Source organism: Diachasma alloeum, unplaced genomic scaffold, assembly GCF_001412515.2.
Source record: "Diachasma alloeum isolate Michigan unplaced genomic scaffold, Dall2.0 Dall_scaffold_00702, whole genome shotgun sequence".
NCBI classification, from domain to species: Eukaryota; Metazoa; Arthropoda; class Insecta; order Hymenoptera; family Braconidae; genus Diachasma; species Diachasma alloeum.
This window is the reverse complement of record NW_021680834.1, coordinates 72,031-87,305: the sequence shown is the minus strand read 5'-3', so window position 1 is coordinate 87,305 and position 15,275 is coordinate 72,031. Positions and strand designations below refer to the sequence as shown.

At 36.6% G+C, this 15,275-nt stretch overlaps 1 protein-coding gene and 1 long non-coding RNA gene across 2 annotated transcripts; both read left to right on the top strand.

The window, feature by feature from the left end:
• The first annotated feature begins 2,689 nt into the window (after positions 1 to 2,689).
• Positions 2,690 to 5,974, top strand: LOC107044252. Its single transcript, XM_015266057.1, has 4 exons — positions 2,690 to 2,841; positions 4,080 to 4,257; positions 4,356 to 4,557; positions 4,648 to 5,974. The coding sequence occupies exons 1-4, from the start codon at positions 2,765 to 2,767 to the stop codon at positions 4,755 to 4,757; spliced, it is 567 nt and encodes a 188-aa protein (XP_015121543.1). The 5' UTR covers positions 2,690 to 2,764; the 3' UTR covers positions 4,758 to 5,974.
• Positions 5,975 to 7,418: 1,444 nt separating this feature from the next.
• Positions 7,419 to 9,049, top strand: LOC107044254. The gene is made up of 3 exons (XR_001461318.1): positions 7,419 to 7,547; positions 8,777 to 8,880; positions 8,962 to 9,049. It is a non-coding gene; the product is annotated as an uncharacterized LOC107044254 (long non-coding RNA).
• The last annotated feature ends 6,226 nt before the right edge of the window (positions 9,050 to 15,275 follow it).

Below are 15,275 nucleotides of genomic sequence, written 5' to 3'. Positions count from 1 at the left end.
GCGCCAAGGACGTTGTTCCTGCTCCTACTGATTTTTTATTTCATGGGGAATTTTTTTAGAATACTTATTCCATTGAGAACTATTTTTCTTATAGAAACCTGATTGTGCACTATCACCATTTATTCAAAATTCCTAACTTGGCTTCCTCTTTTATTTCTATATATTCTTCAGGAACTTCGATTTCCCAGTAGGAATCGAACAAAACTTTTTCTTGGCCCAGTTTTTTTACAAAAACATTTGTTTTTGTGTTTTTCTCTAGTTTTGACCAATTTTCCCTTGAAAAAATTTGTTTCTTAGTTCTAAACCAAAATCAACGTACAACAGTTGAACATGGCTTGAAACAGAGAGTCGTATCTTCCCAAAGTGCCTCCGCGCATGCGCGCACCGTGCTCCAAGATTTGGCTCGACGCACAGCAGTGAAAACCGTTGAAGCTGGTTGATCAAGCACACTTATGCGATACCCTGCGGTATACGCGTCTCCCTTTAGTTAACAAGTGAATTTACAATGCACTGCAATTTGGAAACCCGCAAGTTACCCTGAAATTTTCTTCGGTCATTTTGTGGAACTTTTATTTATAAGAAATTCCAATTCATTTTCTCTTTTTCCCTCTAGAACTTTCTCTTATGTATCTGTCTTCTAAACTCTGAACTTCTTTTTCAACATCGAAAACATAAACACAAGAAATATCGGTTTTCTTTTCTCTTTTCTTCTTAAATTCTAACAAATCTGCGGGGAGCACAATAAAAGAGTTTGTTTATATTCTCGAGGCGCGCGTCGGTTTTCGCCTATCAAACAAGCTTAGACCTGTACATTTGAGTCAACTCATGCTGTCTTTGCCTCCATTCGTGGTTCTAATTTTTTCGTTGCTATGTGTATAAACTTGATTTGAAACGTGAATTTATTAAAAATTTTATTAACTATTAATTCTAGCTACTATATTTTTCACTTTTCTTCCAATGGACTTCTAAATCCACTTCTAATTTCATTTGTTTTACTCGTGTCTCTTTATTCACCTAAACTCAATTAATTCGTTTTAATTACCCGGGTGTATCTTTGATGCTCATTTGTAATTCCGTCGCCAAAATATTCCTGTACGTACTCACCTCTTAAACTCTTTGTAAATCCTCTTTTTGTGACTAGAATCTTCTCTTAATCCTCCAATCACTTAATCACTGGCCCCCTTTGTTTTTTTTTTTGAAAACGCAGTTGAACGTGCCCTGCGCCCATAACCTGTTGGACTAAACTAACCCAGGTGATGCATATAATTAACAGCAACGCACAGTATATTTATATATATTTAAGCTCTTTATTGGTCATCCATCTCTTACGACTTGTAACGAGATTTTCTCGTTACGTGTTGATATCTCCTTAAATATGAAAGACAACTGTTAACCTTATTGTAAGAGAGACAGGAAGTGACATCTAGAGGCGGCTCAAAGAGCCGCGATTGAATGGGAAGGGCCACAGACCGATTACAGGCTGAAGGCATAGCGGTTTTGGGCGGAACCGCGACCCCTGGAAGTCTAAAGGACGTTACTAGACTATCGCTATTTTATAATTCGCCCAGCATGTGCTAAAGGAAAAGGGACCGACGTACAGGCTGTCCAACTGGGTGATTCTAAAGGCTATGTCGGAGTAGACTAAGGACCAATGGCCAGGTGAAAGGACTGGTATTTCCGTGATCCCGTCGGGTTGATTGGTGGGGATAGGGTAACGGAATGACCTACCGTCGCCGAGATACCCAGACTAGGAGGCAAGGCCCTAGTAAGATTCCGAGTTAGTCGAACGCGAGCGCTTGAACCGAAAGGTTAAAAAAATCTCTCGGTATGCTGGATGGAGGAATGGTTGAATAAGCCATAATAAGGAGCTTCGGACTCCACGTCGCCTCGGTGAATAACCGTTGTCGGCGAGCGTAGGGGGATGCCCCTGCATCCCCCGGTAGTAAAAAGGATTTATTTCGGCACGCGAAAGTAGATAGACTAAGCGGGTTCTGTATAGTAGTTCACTCAACCGCCACCAGGGGCGCCACCGTCGTGGAAGGATCTGGAATGGTGGCGCCACCGTCCCGGAACATTCGAGAAGGATGACGCCATCAATGACTCACCGACTCGAGTGGTGGGGGAATCTCTCTAAGACCTGTTGGGACTTGTATCCCTATATAAAAGATCCGTGAGGTGAAAAGTGTCATGGCGGAGGTCCATGGGCACTGAACGTTCTGATTGGTCGAATGGAATGGCAAGTGTCATGGCGGTCCGGGAATTATCCAAATGTCATGTTAGATGGCGCACGCATACTTTTTCAAAGGGAGTCATTAGTTCTCACACAAATTAATAATTATATAAAATGTGTAGCATAATTAAACTATATCATTCCAGTAGAAAATAGTAATAATTTTTATCATTGATATTCAAAAAAATGTTAAAACGCCACAACTGTGATGGTTTACATCAGTGATTGGCGGTAGTAATGCTGAAGATAGGAAACTTCATTGTTCCAATCGTTGGGCCAGTGTTTACTAGCGGTGGCGCTGATGGCGAGCTCCATCAGTAACGATGCGATCGCAGCCCCCTCATTGATAGATAGGTGGCGCTGCGCATATCTCCGGTAACGAGTAGAGTTTCTCGCCTCTATAATAGTGAGTTCATCAGTCGTAGAGGAAATAGGATCTTTCTTTCTGCGACTGATCACCGAGGAGAACGAATCAACCACAATTAATTTGACCGGTGTTTTGTGTTTGTAAAGTGAAACTTTTTATATCCAAAAATGGCACGTCGTCTGGAAACTATCGTTCTTTCAACGAATGAGGAAATGGATAATCTCCAACCGGGTGACAATACAGCGTATGTATTTTTTCAATTTAATATGTTTTTGATGGATATTTTTCTCTTCTCTCATCGCGTGTCGTTTCTCATCACCACGTGGGAGGATAATGGCACACGTTATCCGTTGTGATCCTCAATCATTTTTAGTTATAATAATTAAACAAAATAAGTAAACAATTACCAGTATTTTTTCATTTGAAATTGGGATCCATCGCTGCATTTAAAACAAAATATATTTTTCATCAATATTTTTCCTTTTTTTTTACTGTGTGTAGTCTCCATCAATGGCGGATGTTATCCGTTGTGATTCCAAGTCATCTTTGGCTATAACTCGAATAAAAATCAGTCGTTTTTTATTTAAAATTGCGATCCATCGGTGTATTTAAAACAAAATCATATATTTTTTATGAATATTTTTCTTTTCTTTTACTGAGCGTAATTTTTCATCACCGCTTGGTCGAGTAATGGCGGATGTCAACCGTTGTGACGTCATCTTTGGTTATGATTCGAACAAAAATCAGTGCTTCCATTTGAAATCGCGATTCATCATTGTGCCATAATGAATTATTTCGGGGAGAGTAGTGGATAAATGAGATAAAATATTTCGAAAATGAAAACAATTAACAATTGAAGAGAGGAAAATTGAATTGCTAATAATTGCATCATGTTAGTTTAGTGGAAAATGTTTTATCCCTATTCGATCAATAATGATTCCTATTATTTTTATTCCTTCTATTAAAAACTCTAGATCATTCTGCAATCCATGTTGTAATTCCCAGAGTAGCATTTAATTGATGATTGTTTTTTTTTCTCTTGAGAAAATTGTAATTGTCTATCTCTTATTTACTTGAAACAATTCAAACTGGGTTTTTTTTTAATTTTATTGCTTTTTTTAAATATCATTTTCGTTAATTATTTGATTCGACTATTGAACAGATTTTTATTTTGTCTGAAAACAAAGAACCTGTACCATTCCAGTTATTATATCATTGTCCAATGTTCACTTCGTTCCTGTCAAAATTCTCAAAATGCAATTATAAATAAATGTACACGCCATTCAAATTATAATCTTAACCGGTGATGTGTTTTTCTGGGAAATTTAATTTGTTTTCATGCGTTTGTATAATGATGATTATTTTTTATTGAATTTATCATTAAAAAGAAATTGGAAGAAGTCTTTGGCATGAGTCAATTTTACATTAGAATATGCAAGAATTGAATTCTAACGAGAAACAGTTGCAACGTTCTGTTTTCAGTGACATCACTGGAGTTGTGATTCGTCTAGACCCACCTAGAAGACGTGCAAATGCAGCTCCACCTAAAATGCCTCTAACCAGAGCAATCCTGCACAATCGAGATGAAAATGGTGGTTGTTCGGTTCGTCTTTTGGGTTGGAGACAGTGGGCTTCCAGGCTTGAAACTCAAATTGGAAAGGTACTACTTTTCTCCTAACAAATTCTGAAGAGTTGAAATCTTGAAAATCAATATTTTTTGATTGGAATATAACAATACTTCTTTTTCTTCAATTCTAGGTCGTTAGGATTACTCGAGACAGGGTAACACCTTCAAATCCAATGTTTAGAGTTGCCGAGGAGAATCTCATGGACGTGGAGATCTCAATGAGTGACAACACCAATGTTGAAATACTAATGGACATGCCTTCTGGGCCCGATGGTCCTCAACCTCAACAGGTCATCCTTCATGACTTGGCTAGATACGTGGGCTCGCTAATTGGTAAATGAAATTATATCAAATTTTATCGTTTGAACTTCTTTTCTTTTTTTACTCGTCAGTAACCACAATTTTTTGTTCTTTGTTGCAAAGACTTCTGGGTACATAAGGGTGAAAATAGAACGACAGCTGGTAGGAAATGTCACCTACGGTTCAGGAGCAGTGAAAGATGGTGTGTACCATCTTTGTGTCAATGTCGCTAATTTCGATTTAGCTACAAGACCTGAAGTAGGGATACATGTCACCGTTCGAGGTACAGTGAGAAGGAATCGCTTTAACACTGTGGTGCTCCAAGTTCCATCATCAACAGATATTACGGTGTTAGATGACAATGTCATGTCACCTCTAGAAACACGTATGGATTTTTTGTAGCACCAGTGATCATCGAACCAGTCAATGATCAAGATGCAGCACCAGTGGTCATCGAACCAGTCGAAATTCCTCAGGCAGCACTCCAAGATGTCATTGAAGAAGTCGATGTTCCTCAGGCAGCAGTCTCAGATGTTGTTGAAGTCGGTGTGGCCCAGGTTATCAATGAAGTGGAGCCAGTCAACGCTCGAGCTATAGAAATTGCTCAGAACCCTAAAAGACCTTATTCTGCTGAGGATGGTCAAGGACCAAGTTCCACGGAAGCTCCCATCAACGAGAGAAGGAGAAATCGTCCTCGATTTGAGGAGGATTCAGAGGACGAGGAGGAGAACATTCAAGGAACGGAAGACTCACACGTTCCTCGCGCAGGTTAAATATGGTTTTTGATAAATATTTGAGCATTCCATTTTTATTCGTCAACTTCTCTGTGAATTGCATTTTTTACTCTTCTCACTTTTTTACCAGAAAATATCTGATTTTTTCCAATCGTTCAAAATCACTGCACTTTTGTTTTCACGAATTGAAAAACAATTATTCTACTTAATTTTTATTTTATTTTTATTTTTAGAATTGTCATGAGAAAAATTCACATTTTTCTTTAATAAACAAAGTCAGTTTTGATTTTTTATAAACGGATATTTCTGGAATACCATTGTCATTTCTATGTTTTTTTTACTTTTTGACGGTCATGATTTGTATAGGTAAGAAGGAAGAATGAATTATCATTTTTTTTCTCATTTTTTTCTTTTTATTTTTTTCGATTCTTTTTCAATGTATTTTCATTTTCAAAAAAAGAATTTTCTTCCTCTCTTCCATAGAAATCATGATTCTGTGATTTATTTTTCATCATTAGAATTAAGCACTATAAAGAATGGTTTTTCTTTAAACTTCAACACGACAGTATTCTCAGTAGTCATAATAGAGTTGTCACTATTATCATAGGTAAAAGAAAGGAGTCATAGCTTTCTATCATCCTAATATAAAAATATAAAACATTTAATTATAGTTGTAAAGAAAGACTAAAAAGACTGTTATGCTATGAGATAAAATATGTTGTCTATTAAGTATGAACCTGTTGATGTAATACGTAATATATAGTAATCGGAGCTTGATGAGGACAAATAATCCTCAATTGTCTCAAAGTTTCTACTTTGTTCGTTTCATTTTTTGATATTAATAAATTTTGCATTGTGTTTGAAAATAAAAAAATTTGTACTGCAATGCTCGCCTTATTTAATTGTGCATTCAACTATGAATTTCAAGAGGCGATACAACTTGTGGAGGAGTTATCATCAGAGTAAATATATTCCATTCCATTTTTTAGGGTAAAATAATCATTTTTCAAAAATGTAATTGTTACGAGCTTTTCAATTACGCAGTGTGCAACGATTAGGATTTTTGTAAATAATGAATTCACTATAAAAAAAACTTAAACTGAAATTTTTTACTCTGATGGTAACTATCACACAAGTTACGTGGCCTCTTATTCCAATGGCTGTATGATGAAATTCCTCGGCTGACACTGGTGCCATCTTACGCTCAAGGTATCCAACAGAATCATCCGATCAAAATAACAGAAACTTTCGAATTTCAAATTCTTCATGTCGGCCACTCGTGGCGGCTCAGCGATACCCCATCGTTTCCGATGGAACTCACCACCAGCGCCACCAGAAACAAATATTAATTGCACGTGTATTATTGTGGAGTGTCCCATCTTCAGTATTACAACTACAGTAAACTCGCCATAAAGGGATATTCTCTCGAAAATAATATTTTAACTCTCAATTGGAATATTCGACTGTGCCCATTTTCCCCCACTGCTTTCTGGTCAGGTGGTCGAGACACATGCGCTAAAAAGCTGATGTAACCTTGTGCAAGGTATAGATTTCTGGTACTTTCTGCTCATAAGAGTAGATATAACCATTTGGAATACCAAGGTATAGATTATCAATATGCTTTTGAATGTTCATTTTGAATATAATTGTCTTCTATCAAATATAACTGAGCAATTTCAATGCTTCCATTCACGAGAAAAAAAAGTGAAACAAATTGAATCATTTTCAAACTTTCGTGGGTTGAGGCAAGTGCCGCCTAACAGCTTGGAGTGGGGGTTAGGAGGAGAACAATAGTGATGTTTTAACATTTTGCATTAATAATCAATCCTATTTCAAATAATTCTGACGCGATTTTGGTCTGAATAAGTTTTCTAATTACGTCAAATGAATTTATGTAAGACCGAATAATTCCAGAATCTTTGAGCTTCAGCGCCACCACTCGACAAACTTTCACATCGTGCACTCACTGAGGCCTATCTAAGAGCCGACGCACAATCAAAAAGAACAGGGAATAGAGAACAGCTATTAGGAACAACGCATGCGCAGTAAAATTTTTTCTATTTGAAACGTTTACTGCGCATGCGTTGTTCGTAATATCTGTCCTCTATTCCCTGTTCTTTTTGATTGTGCGTCGGCCCTAACGCATTCTTTCCCGCTCATTATTATAACCTAGAAATAGTAAAAATATACGAGCCCTGCTGTATAACGTTGTCCAGACCACCACGTTTTTTACTTTGAGAAAAATAAATGAAACGTTACGCTGTTGCGTATTCTGCATAAAATCCGCAGGTAAGAGAGAGATATTTATTTCCATTTCTCTTCTATAGATTATATTTGTTCATTATTGAATGGTGCACTACGAACGTACAAAAACAGAAGACCTTCATCTTCTCTCAAGCATGCAACAACCGAATAAAATGGAACCAAGTAGCAATTGTTGTTAATGAAATGAAATCGATAATAAATATAAATAATAGATCATCTTCGCTTGAAAATAATTTCCGGGTAATTGGTTCATGACAAAAAAAGAAAAAATTGAATTTACCTTCATTGCTGGTGGATATTTCGTCCTGAAAACCTCTCGCACATTTAATGCAGTGAATTTGACTTGGAAAATAAGAGTTAAACGTTCAAATTGTGCAATGCAAATTTCTGAAATTCATTGCAAATTAAATTTCGGGGATCATTAATCAATTATTAAGCATGAAATCGAATACTAAAATCCACAGTTGGGCAGTTTCATCAGAATTGAGGTATTTTACCACATGAAATATAATACCGGTAATTTACTTTTTTATGGTAGAAATGTGAAAAATTGGTAGAAAACTCTCCAATCTGACAACCTATGAATAACGAACTACATTGAATCTGAAATAACATTACATCTTAATTTCAGATTTCAATCCCTGATTTCAACATTTCAAATGTCAAAATTCTCAAGTTCAGAATCTTCAATTCCAGAATTTTTAATTTCATAATTTCAAACTTGGGAATTTTCAATTTCAGTATTCCGAAATATCTAATTTCTTTTTCAAATTTCAAATTGGAAAATTTTCAAATTTCAGAATTTTAAATAACAGAATTTCACATTGCAATTTAAAATTTCAGAATGTCAAATTCCAAGATTTCAAGATTTAAAATTTTAGAATTTCTAATTTCGAAAATTAATATTGAAAAACTCAAATTTCGGAATTTCCATTTCTAAATTTCAAATTTGAGAATTCCAGTATTTCAGAATTTCGAACTCCAAATTTTAGCGTTACAGAATTCTAATTGCAAAATTTCAAATTTCGTTCACCGAGGACAGACTTTAACCTATCTAATGTGATGTTTTGGACCTGATTGAGCTCATAAAAACTCAAAACTGAGAGTGAAAATTTATTTTATGAGGCTATTTGAGCTTTCTTACATTTTTTACAGTTATTACGCTGTATAGGTAAATTACCAGATTTTACTGTCTTTAGGCTGAAATGTCCATCACTCTGTTTCTTTTCATCTTAATATTTTTACTTTTTCAGAGCAAGAGACGTTTTCGAGTTGTTGGAGCGCTAATACTGATTCTGATTTGATACGGTATAGCATTTATCCTTATAATTTGCTTCAGGACGGAAGACATTGTTGCGTGAGTCATCTATGTGTTATTATTTATGATCTTGATTTATACCTTTTCTATTCTTATTTATGTGAAATACTTCATTTTCAGCTTCCCCAGAGATCATCCAACGGCACGCTGTGAGAATTCAATAATCGGAGTGGATGACACATGTGTTTAATTGAATTGTAATATTTTGTAAATATTTTGTTATGTAAAAAAACTTTCGTAAATAAAAATAAAGTATATCCTTCTTACCTCTAAGTTTGAACTCAGCCAAAATCAGGATTACCAAAGATTATACGCCCTAAACCAGAAAATTGATTAAAGAGTTTCAGAGATTAAAGGTGATCAAGAAAGAAAAGAATTAGAGATAGCCAAAGCATTGAGATTCAAAATAGAAAGAAAAATAACCAGAGAGATCTTATTAGTGACAAATAGACTGAATTCGATTCGAAGCAGACCTCAAGTGTGAAAATAAAATAGATAACAAAAATGTCAAAACAATCATTCAAAGGTCTTAATGAAAGCATAGAGAGAAAGAGGATGAAACTTAGTGATTGTTCTAACCCATCTACATTAAGTTCAAAAGTGGTTTCATCGAAAGAACTCCAAATATCTAAATCACGCCATTCAAATCCAAGATTGGATTCCAACAATTCTATGAGAATGATTCAAATTAACGATAATTCCGATCATTCTGAGATCACTAATGTGTGACGAGGCGATTCTTTATTTTTATTTGTTTTTATTTTATACTTTGCCCAACTACACACTGCCCCCTAAATAATAAAATCCCGCCACCGTTGGATAACCCTTCTCTCGATTTTCCCCTCATCGCCCCTCTACTCCCGCCACTGGACATCACGAAGACATCAGCCGAAAAAAGACAACAGTTCCGGCCCTACCGGATAAACTGAAGGAGCCGTTGCTCCCCCCACAAACCACCCATACATGGGCCTCGGCAACCCACCACCCTCGACGATCCCAACGAGACATCCCTGGATTGTGGTCATTGTCACCATTCACCCGTACTGATTGGGCCCGATTGCTCCCGAATTCCAACCCGAAGGACTTCGGCACCCGATGAACCCCCACGAATCACGGAGGAAACGAAGAGACCGACACTCGTGTAACCGCTGTCCTGGACACTGCCACGTGCGCCCCAAATTAATTGAATTATAAGTGAACATACCTCAAAGTCGATACATTTGGATTTTGTTGGGATAAAGAGGATTTTTGGTGCCCGAGCTCATCCCGGCCGTAGTTACTGTGCCCGTGGAATGCAGAAGGAGGAACGAATGCTCAATCTCTGGAGTCATCGAAGGACTCGGATTAGCCCTGAACTGGAAGTCGTGAGTACGAGTTGTCCCCCTCATTTCCCCTTCGCCTCAAGAAGTATTCCTTTCTATACCCCCCAACGGTGAGCCTACAGTCTTTTGTTTCTTCCCCATTTAGTTATTCTTCTTATATTTAATTGCATTCCCTTGACACGACTAGCTTCTCCCCTTTTTCTGCATTAAAGTCACTCCCCTTTTTACGTGTACAAAAGTTGTCTGGCCTTACCCATAACCCTAGATCCAAGTAAAAGGCATTTCAAGCGTCTTACGACGATCTATTATGTAAATTAATAGAAATATAGATATTCAGTTAATGTTATCCCTCATTTGTCCTCATTATTTAATTGCCCTAAATCCCCCTTTTAGGAAATAATACTAATTAAATATTGAAAGGTCACAAATGATATAACTGACCTTGAAACGGTTCATGCAAGCCAATCAGGAATAAATAATCGGTCCCCTCATTATTATGCATTATCTGAGCATAACTATTTTCAAAATTTGGTGCCTACTCCATGTAAGGCTATACTAGAACATAATTATGCTCGAGTTTCTACTTCTGTTCCAACCAATCATTTACCAGGTAACAACACTACGACAATAACTTCAAGATCAAATGTCGATCGAGCCCTTCTTAATCGTAATGATAATGACATTATAGGTCTTCACATAGATATACCTGAACATCATCTTGGTTTAATGAATTTCTTATGTCAACATTGTGGAGCAAAACATTTTAAAGATGAAAAAGCTGTAAATAGAAAAGATTCTTATAACGACGGTTGTAGCCATGGGAAAGTTATTTTACCATCTCTACCAAGATCGCCAGAGATTCTAGAATCATTATTTAATGGGATCCATGAAATGTCAATGGCATTTTTATGACCGTATTCGTTATTATAATAACTCATTCTCATTTGCTTCATTCAATGCCAATTTGGTAAAATTCAATAATAGGCGTCCTGCTCCTTATTATTTCAAAATCCAAGGACAAATATACTATCAAATCAATACAGCTCTGTATCCTGCTAATAATGAATTACCAAGTTATGGGCAACTCTTCATAGTAGACTCTAATGAAGCAGTCGATTACAGGCTTCAATCAAATACTAATCTGAATGCCGAAGTTTTAGGGAGTATTGATAGAGCAATGCGAGAGTGTAATTCATTCGCGAAGACATATCATATGATGAGAGAAGAATTAGAATTGATAAAAGCACAGAATGATGGGCAAGAGCCAGAGTTACAGTTGTTGTTTACATTGAAAAAAGGATTAGACAAACGACGTTATAATTTCCAGCGTGTCAATGAAGTTGCCGCCATATTTTCGACTACAGCAGACGGTGATATTCCAGAATCATATGTGACAGTATACAATAAACGAACAAAGTTATTGCAACATGTTAGTTCCATGGATCCCAATATGGAACCTTGGACCTATCCACTATTTTATCCACATGGGACTCCAGGTTGGGATAGTGAAATGAGATTAATCAATGGATCGAGTAGACTCACAAGAAATGCTTACATTAAATATCGTATGGCAATCCGAAATGAACCGAATTATATTTTGAAAGGACGTCGCTTATTTCAATAATGGACGGTCGATCAATATGTAAAAATGGAGAAAGATAGATTAGAATTTATCCGAAATAAACAAAGAGAACTCAGAGCTGATTCATATCAAGGTGTGCGCGAACATCTTGAAAGAAGATCTGGAGAAACAAACTGTCGTATTGGACGTATTTTCATACTTCCATCATCACATCAAGGGTCCCCAAGAAATATGTTACAGATTTATCAAGATGCTATGACGATAGTACGAAAATTCGGTAAGCCTGATTTGTTTATTACAATGAAATATAATCCAAAATGGAAAGAAATTACTGAGAATCTTGAAGAGGGACAGACTGCTTCTGATAGACCAGATTTAGTTGCACGTGTTTTTGAATTAAAGAGAGAAGAGCTTTTGAACCTGATAAAGAAGAAGAGATTATTCGGTGAAGTACAAGCTTACGTTTATGTCATCGAATATCAGAAACGTGGTTTACCGCATGTTCATCTGCTATTAACATTGAAGCCCAACTAAAAAATTACTACTCCTGAAATTGTAGATAAGTACATTTCCGCTGAAATCACAAGTCCAGAAGAAAATGCGAGATTGCATGGCATAATTACAAGAAATATGATACATGGACCGTGTGGTAACTGGTGCATGAATGAAAAGAAAAAATGTTCAAAGAATTATCCAAAGGCATTCTGTGAGAGGACGACAATAAATGAAGACGGTTATCCTGTGTATAGACGTCGAAACAATTGCACTTACATACGTCATGATGGTTCTACGTTCACTAATCAAGATGTTGTACCCCATAATAAAGAATTGATGATTCTCAACTGTCATATCAATGTCGAAGTAGTATCAAGCATTAAAGTAGTTAAATATCTTTATAAATACATTTATAAGGGTCATGATGCCGCTGCTGTAGTTGTTAGTGATTCAAATTCAACTGAAAATCAAGGAGTTATAGAACATGACGAAATTCGAAATTACATGGAAACTCGCTACGTCTGTCCACCCGAAGCATGCGCACGAATTTTGAATTTTTCATTGCATGGAAGAAGTCATGCCATTGTACGGTTATCAGTGCATTTACCTAATCAACAAACCATCACGATTCAAGACATTGAAAATGACGATATGCTTCGAACGAGACTGGAGAAACAATCGCATCTAATGGCATATTTTTCCTTAAACCAAAGAGATCCAGATGCTAGACAATTTACTTATTCGGAAATACCAAGTCATTACACTTTTATCACTAATAAAAACAATGTAGGCGTCCGGCAAAAACGGAAAAATCACTTCAATACCATTGGCCGCATGTATTCAATCAGTCCTACACAGACTGATTTATTCCATCTCAGATTGTTACTGATTTCTGTGAAAGGAGCTACAAGTTTTGAAAATTTAAGGACTGTTAATGGAATAATGCATGAAAATTATGTCAGTGCTTGCTTAGCATTAGGTTTAATCGAAGATGATGATGAATGGAAAAATGCTCTCCATGAAGCTGAAGTCTGGATGATGCCGAGACAACTACGTCATCTATTCGTACGCATTTTAGTTCACTGCAAACCACTACATCCAGGAGAATTATGGGATGAATTTAAAGATGCATTATCAGAAGTTTTTTCATGAACAATATCACAGTTACAAGCACACAGGAAAGCCTGCATCCAAATAAACTCTTTACTGACACAAGAAAGATCAAGTCTTGCAGATTTTCCTACGATGCCTCAAATTACGGAAACTGATGATGTTGAAGATTCCATGCTACCTGCAGAACATGAGGCTATTGGCATGCAACAATATCAAAAGCTCAATCAACAACAGAAACACGCTATTGATACTATTTTGGAGACATAATCAAATAGAAACGTCGAAGCCTCTCGATGTTTTTTTATTAATGGACCCGGTGGATCCGGAAAAACATTTATTTATACAACCTTATATCATTTGCAACGAAGTCAAGAGAATAAGGTTTGTACTATGGCATTTACAGGAATAGCTGCTACATTACTTCCTCACGACAAAACAGTTCATAAGACATTCAAGTTGCCAATTGCACTGTACACTGATTCATCACAAACTATTACAGCTCAATCTCCAGAAGCCGACTACTTGAGAAATATTGATATGTTCATTTGGGACGAGGCACCGATGGCACTAAGGCATGCTCTCGAATTAGTTGATAAGACTTTGCGTGACATATTGAACAGTGATAAACCATTTGGTGGCAAAATAATGTTATTAGGAGGGGACTTTCGTCAATTACTACCAGTCAAGAAAAATGCAACACGTTCTGAATTGGTGGACTTATCAATGAAGTTCAGTAGTTTGTGGCCCGTATTCGAACAATTTTCTCTCACTGAAAATATGCGCGCCTTGAGAAGTGAAGCTGAATTCGCACGGTTCCTGTTATCAGTAGGAGATGGGACGCTGAATACGAATGATTGTGAAATATCATTACCAGAAGACCGCATAGCACATCCAGATGCTGACATTGCAGAGGATTTATATGGCGATGTAATTAGGAATGAGCAATATGATAAATTAACGAGGTGGGCTATATTGTCAGCAAGAAATGTTGATGTTGATGATATCAATAAAAGGGTCGTTGAATTACTGGATAAATCAACGGAAAGGATATACCACAGTATCAATAGTTTGAAAAATTGTGACAATGGAGAGATGGGTGAAGTAGTTTTACCCGAATATTTAGAGACATTGAATCCTTCATGTTTAACGCCTCATGAATTGCGATTGAGAGTCAACACTGTTGTTATGCTAATTTGAAATCTTTCTATTAGCGAGGGGCTATGTAACGGAACACGATTACAGATTCCACAATTAACAATTCATTTACTACAATGCAAAATTTTAACTGGTGACAAAATGGGGTAAATTGTTTTCATCAATCGCATCACTTTGTACAGTGAAGATGATTATCCTTTCACTTTTGGAAGAAGACAATTCCCAGTGAAGTTGGCCTTTGCTATGACAATCAATAAGTCACAAGGACAGACTTTCGAGAAAATTGGGATTGATCTCAGACGAGATGTTTTCAATCATGGACAATTATATGTAGCGTTATCACGTGTTCGCTCATGGGATTCTCTGAAAATTTATCTGGGAAATCAAAGGGAATCTAATATGGTGAACAATCATGTGTATACAGAATTGTATACTTAAAATCAACTAATACACGAAACAGTTTGATTTTCAAGCTGACACTTATATGTATTTTAAAAGATTCATATTAAATTTATATTTTCATGGAAATTTTCATAGAAATATGCACATATTGAGTTCGTAAAGAACATTTGTCATCAACGTCGCGGCCGCGACGGCGCTAGTGAAATATAATGGCCTGTTGAAACGTGCATGAAATCGGATATTGGCGCCACCGTCGCGGAACGTTCGAGCAGGATGATGTCATCGATGAGTTAACGAATCGCGTGGTGGGGGAATTCCTCTAAGACCTGTTGGAACTTGTATGAAATATAATGACCCGTTGAAAC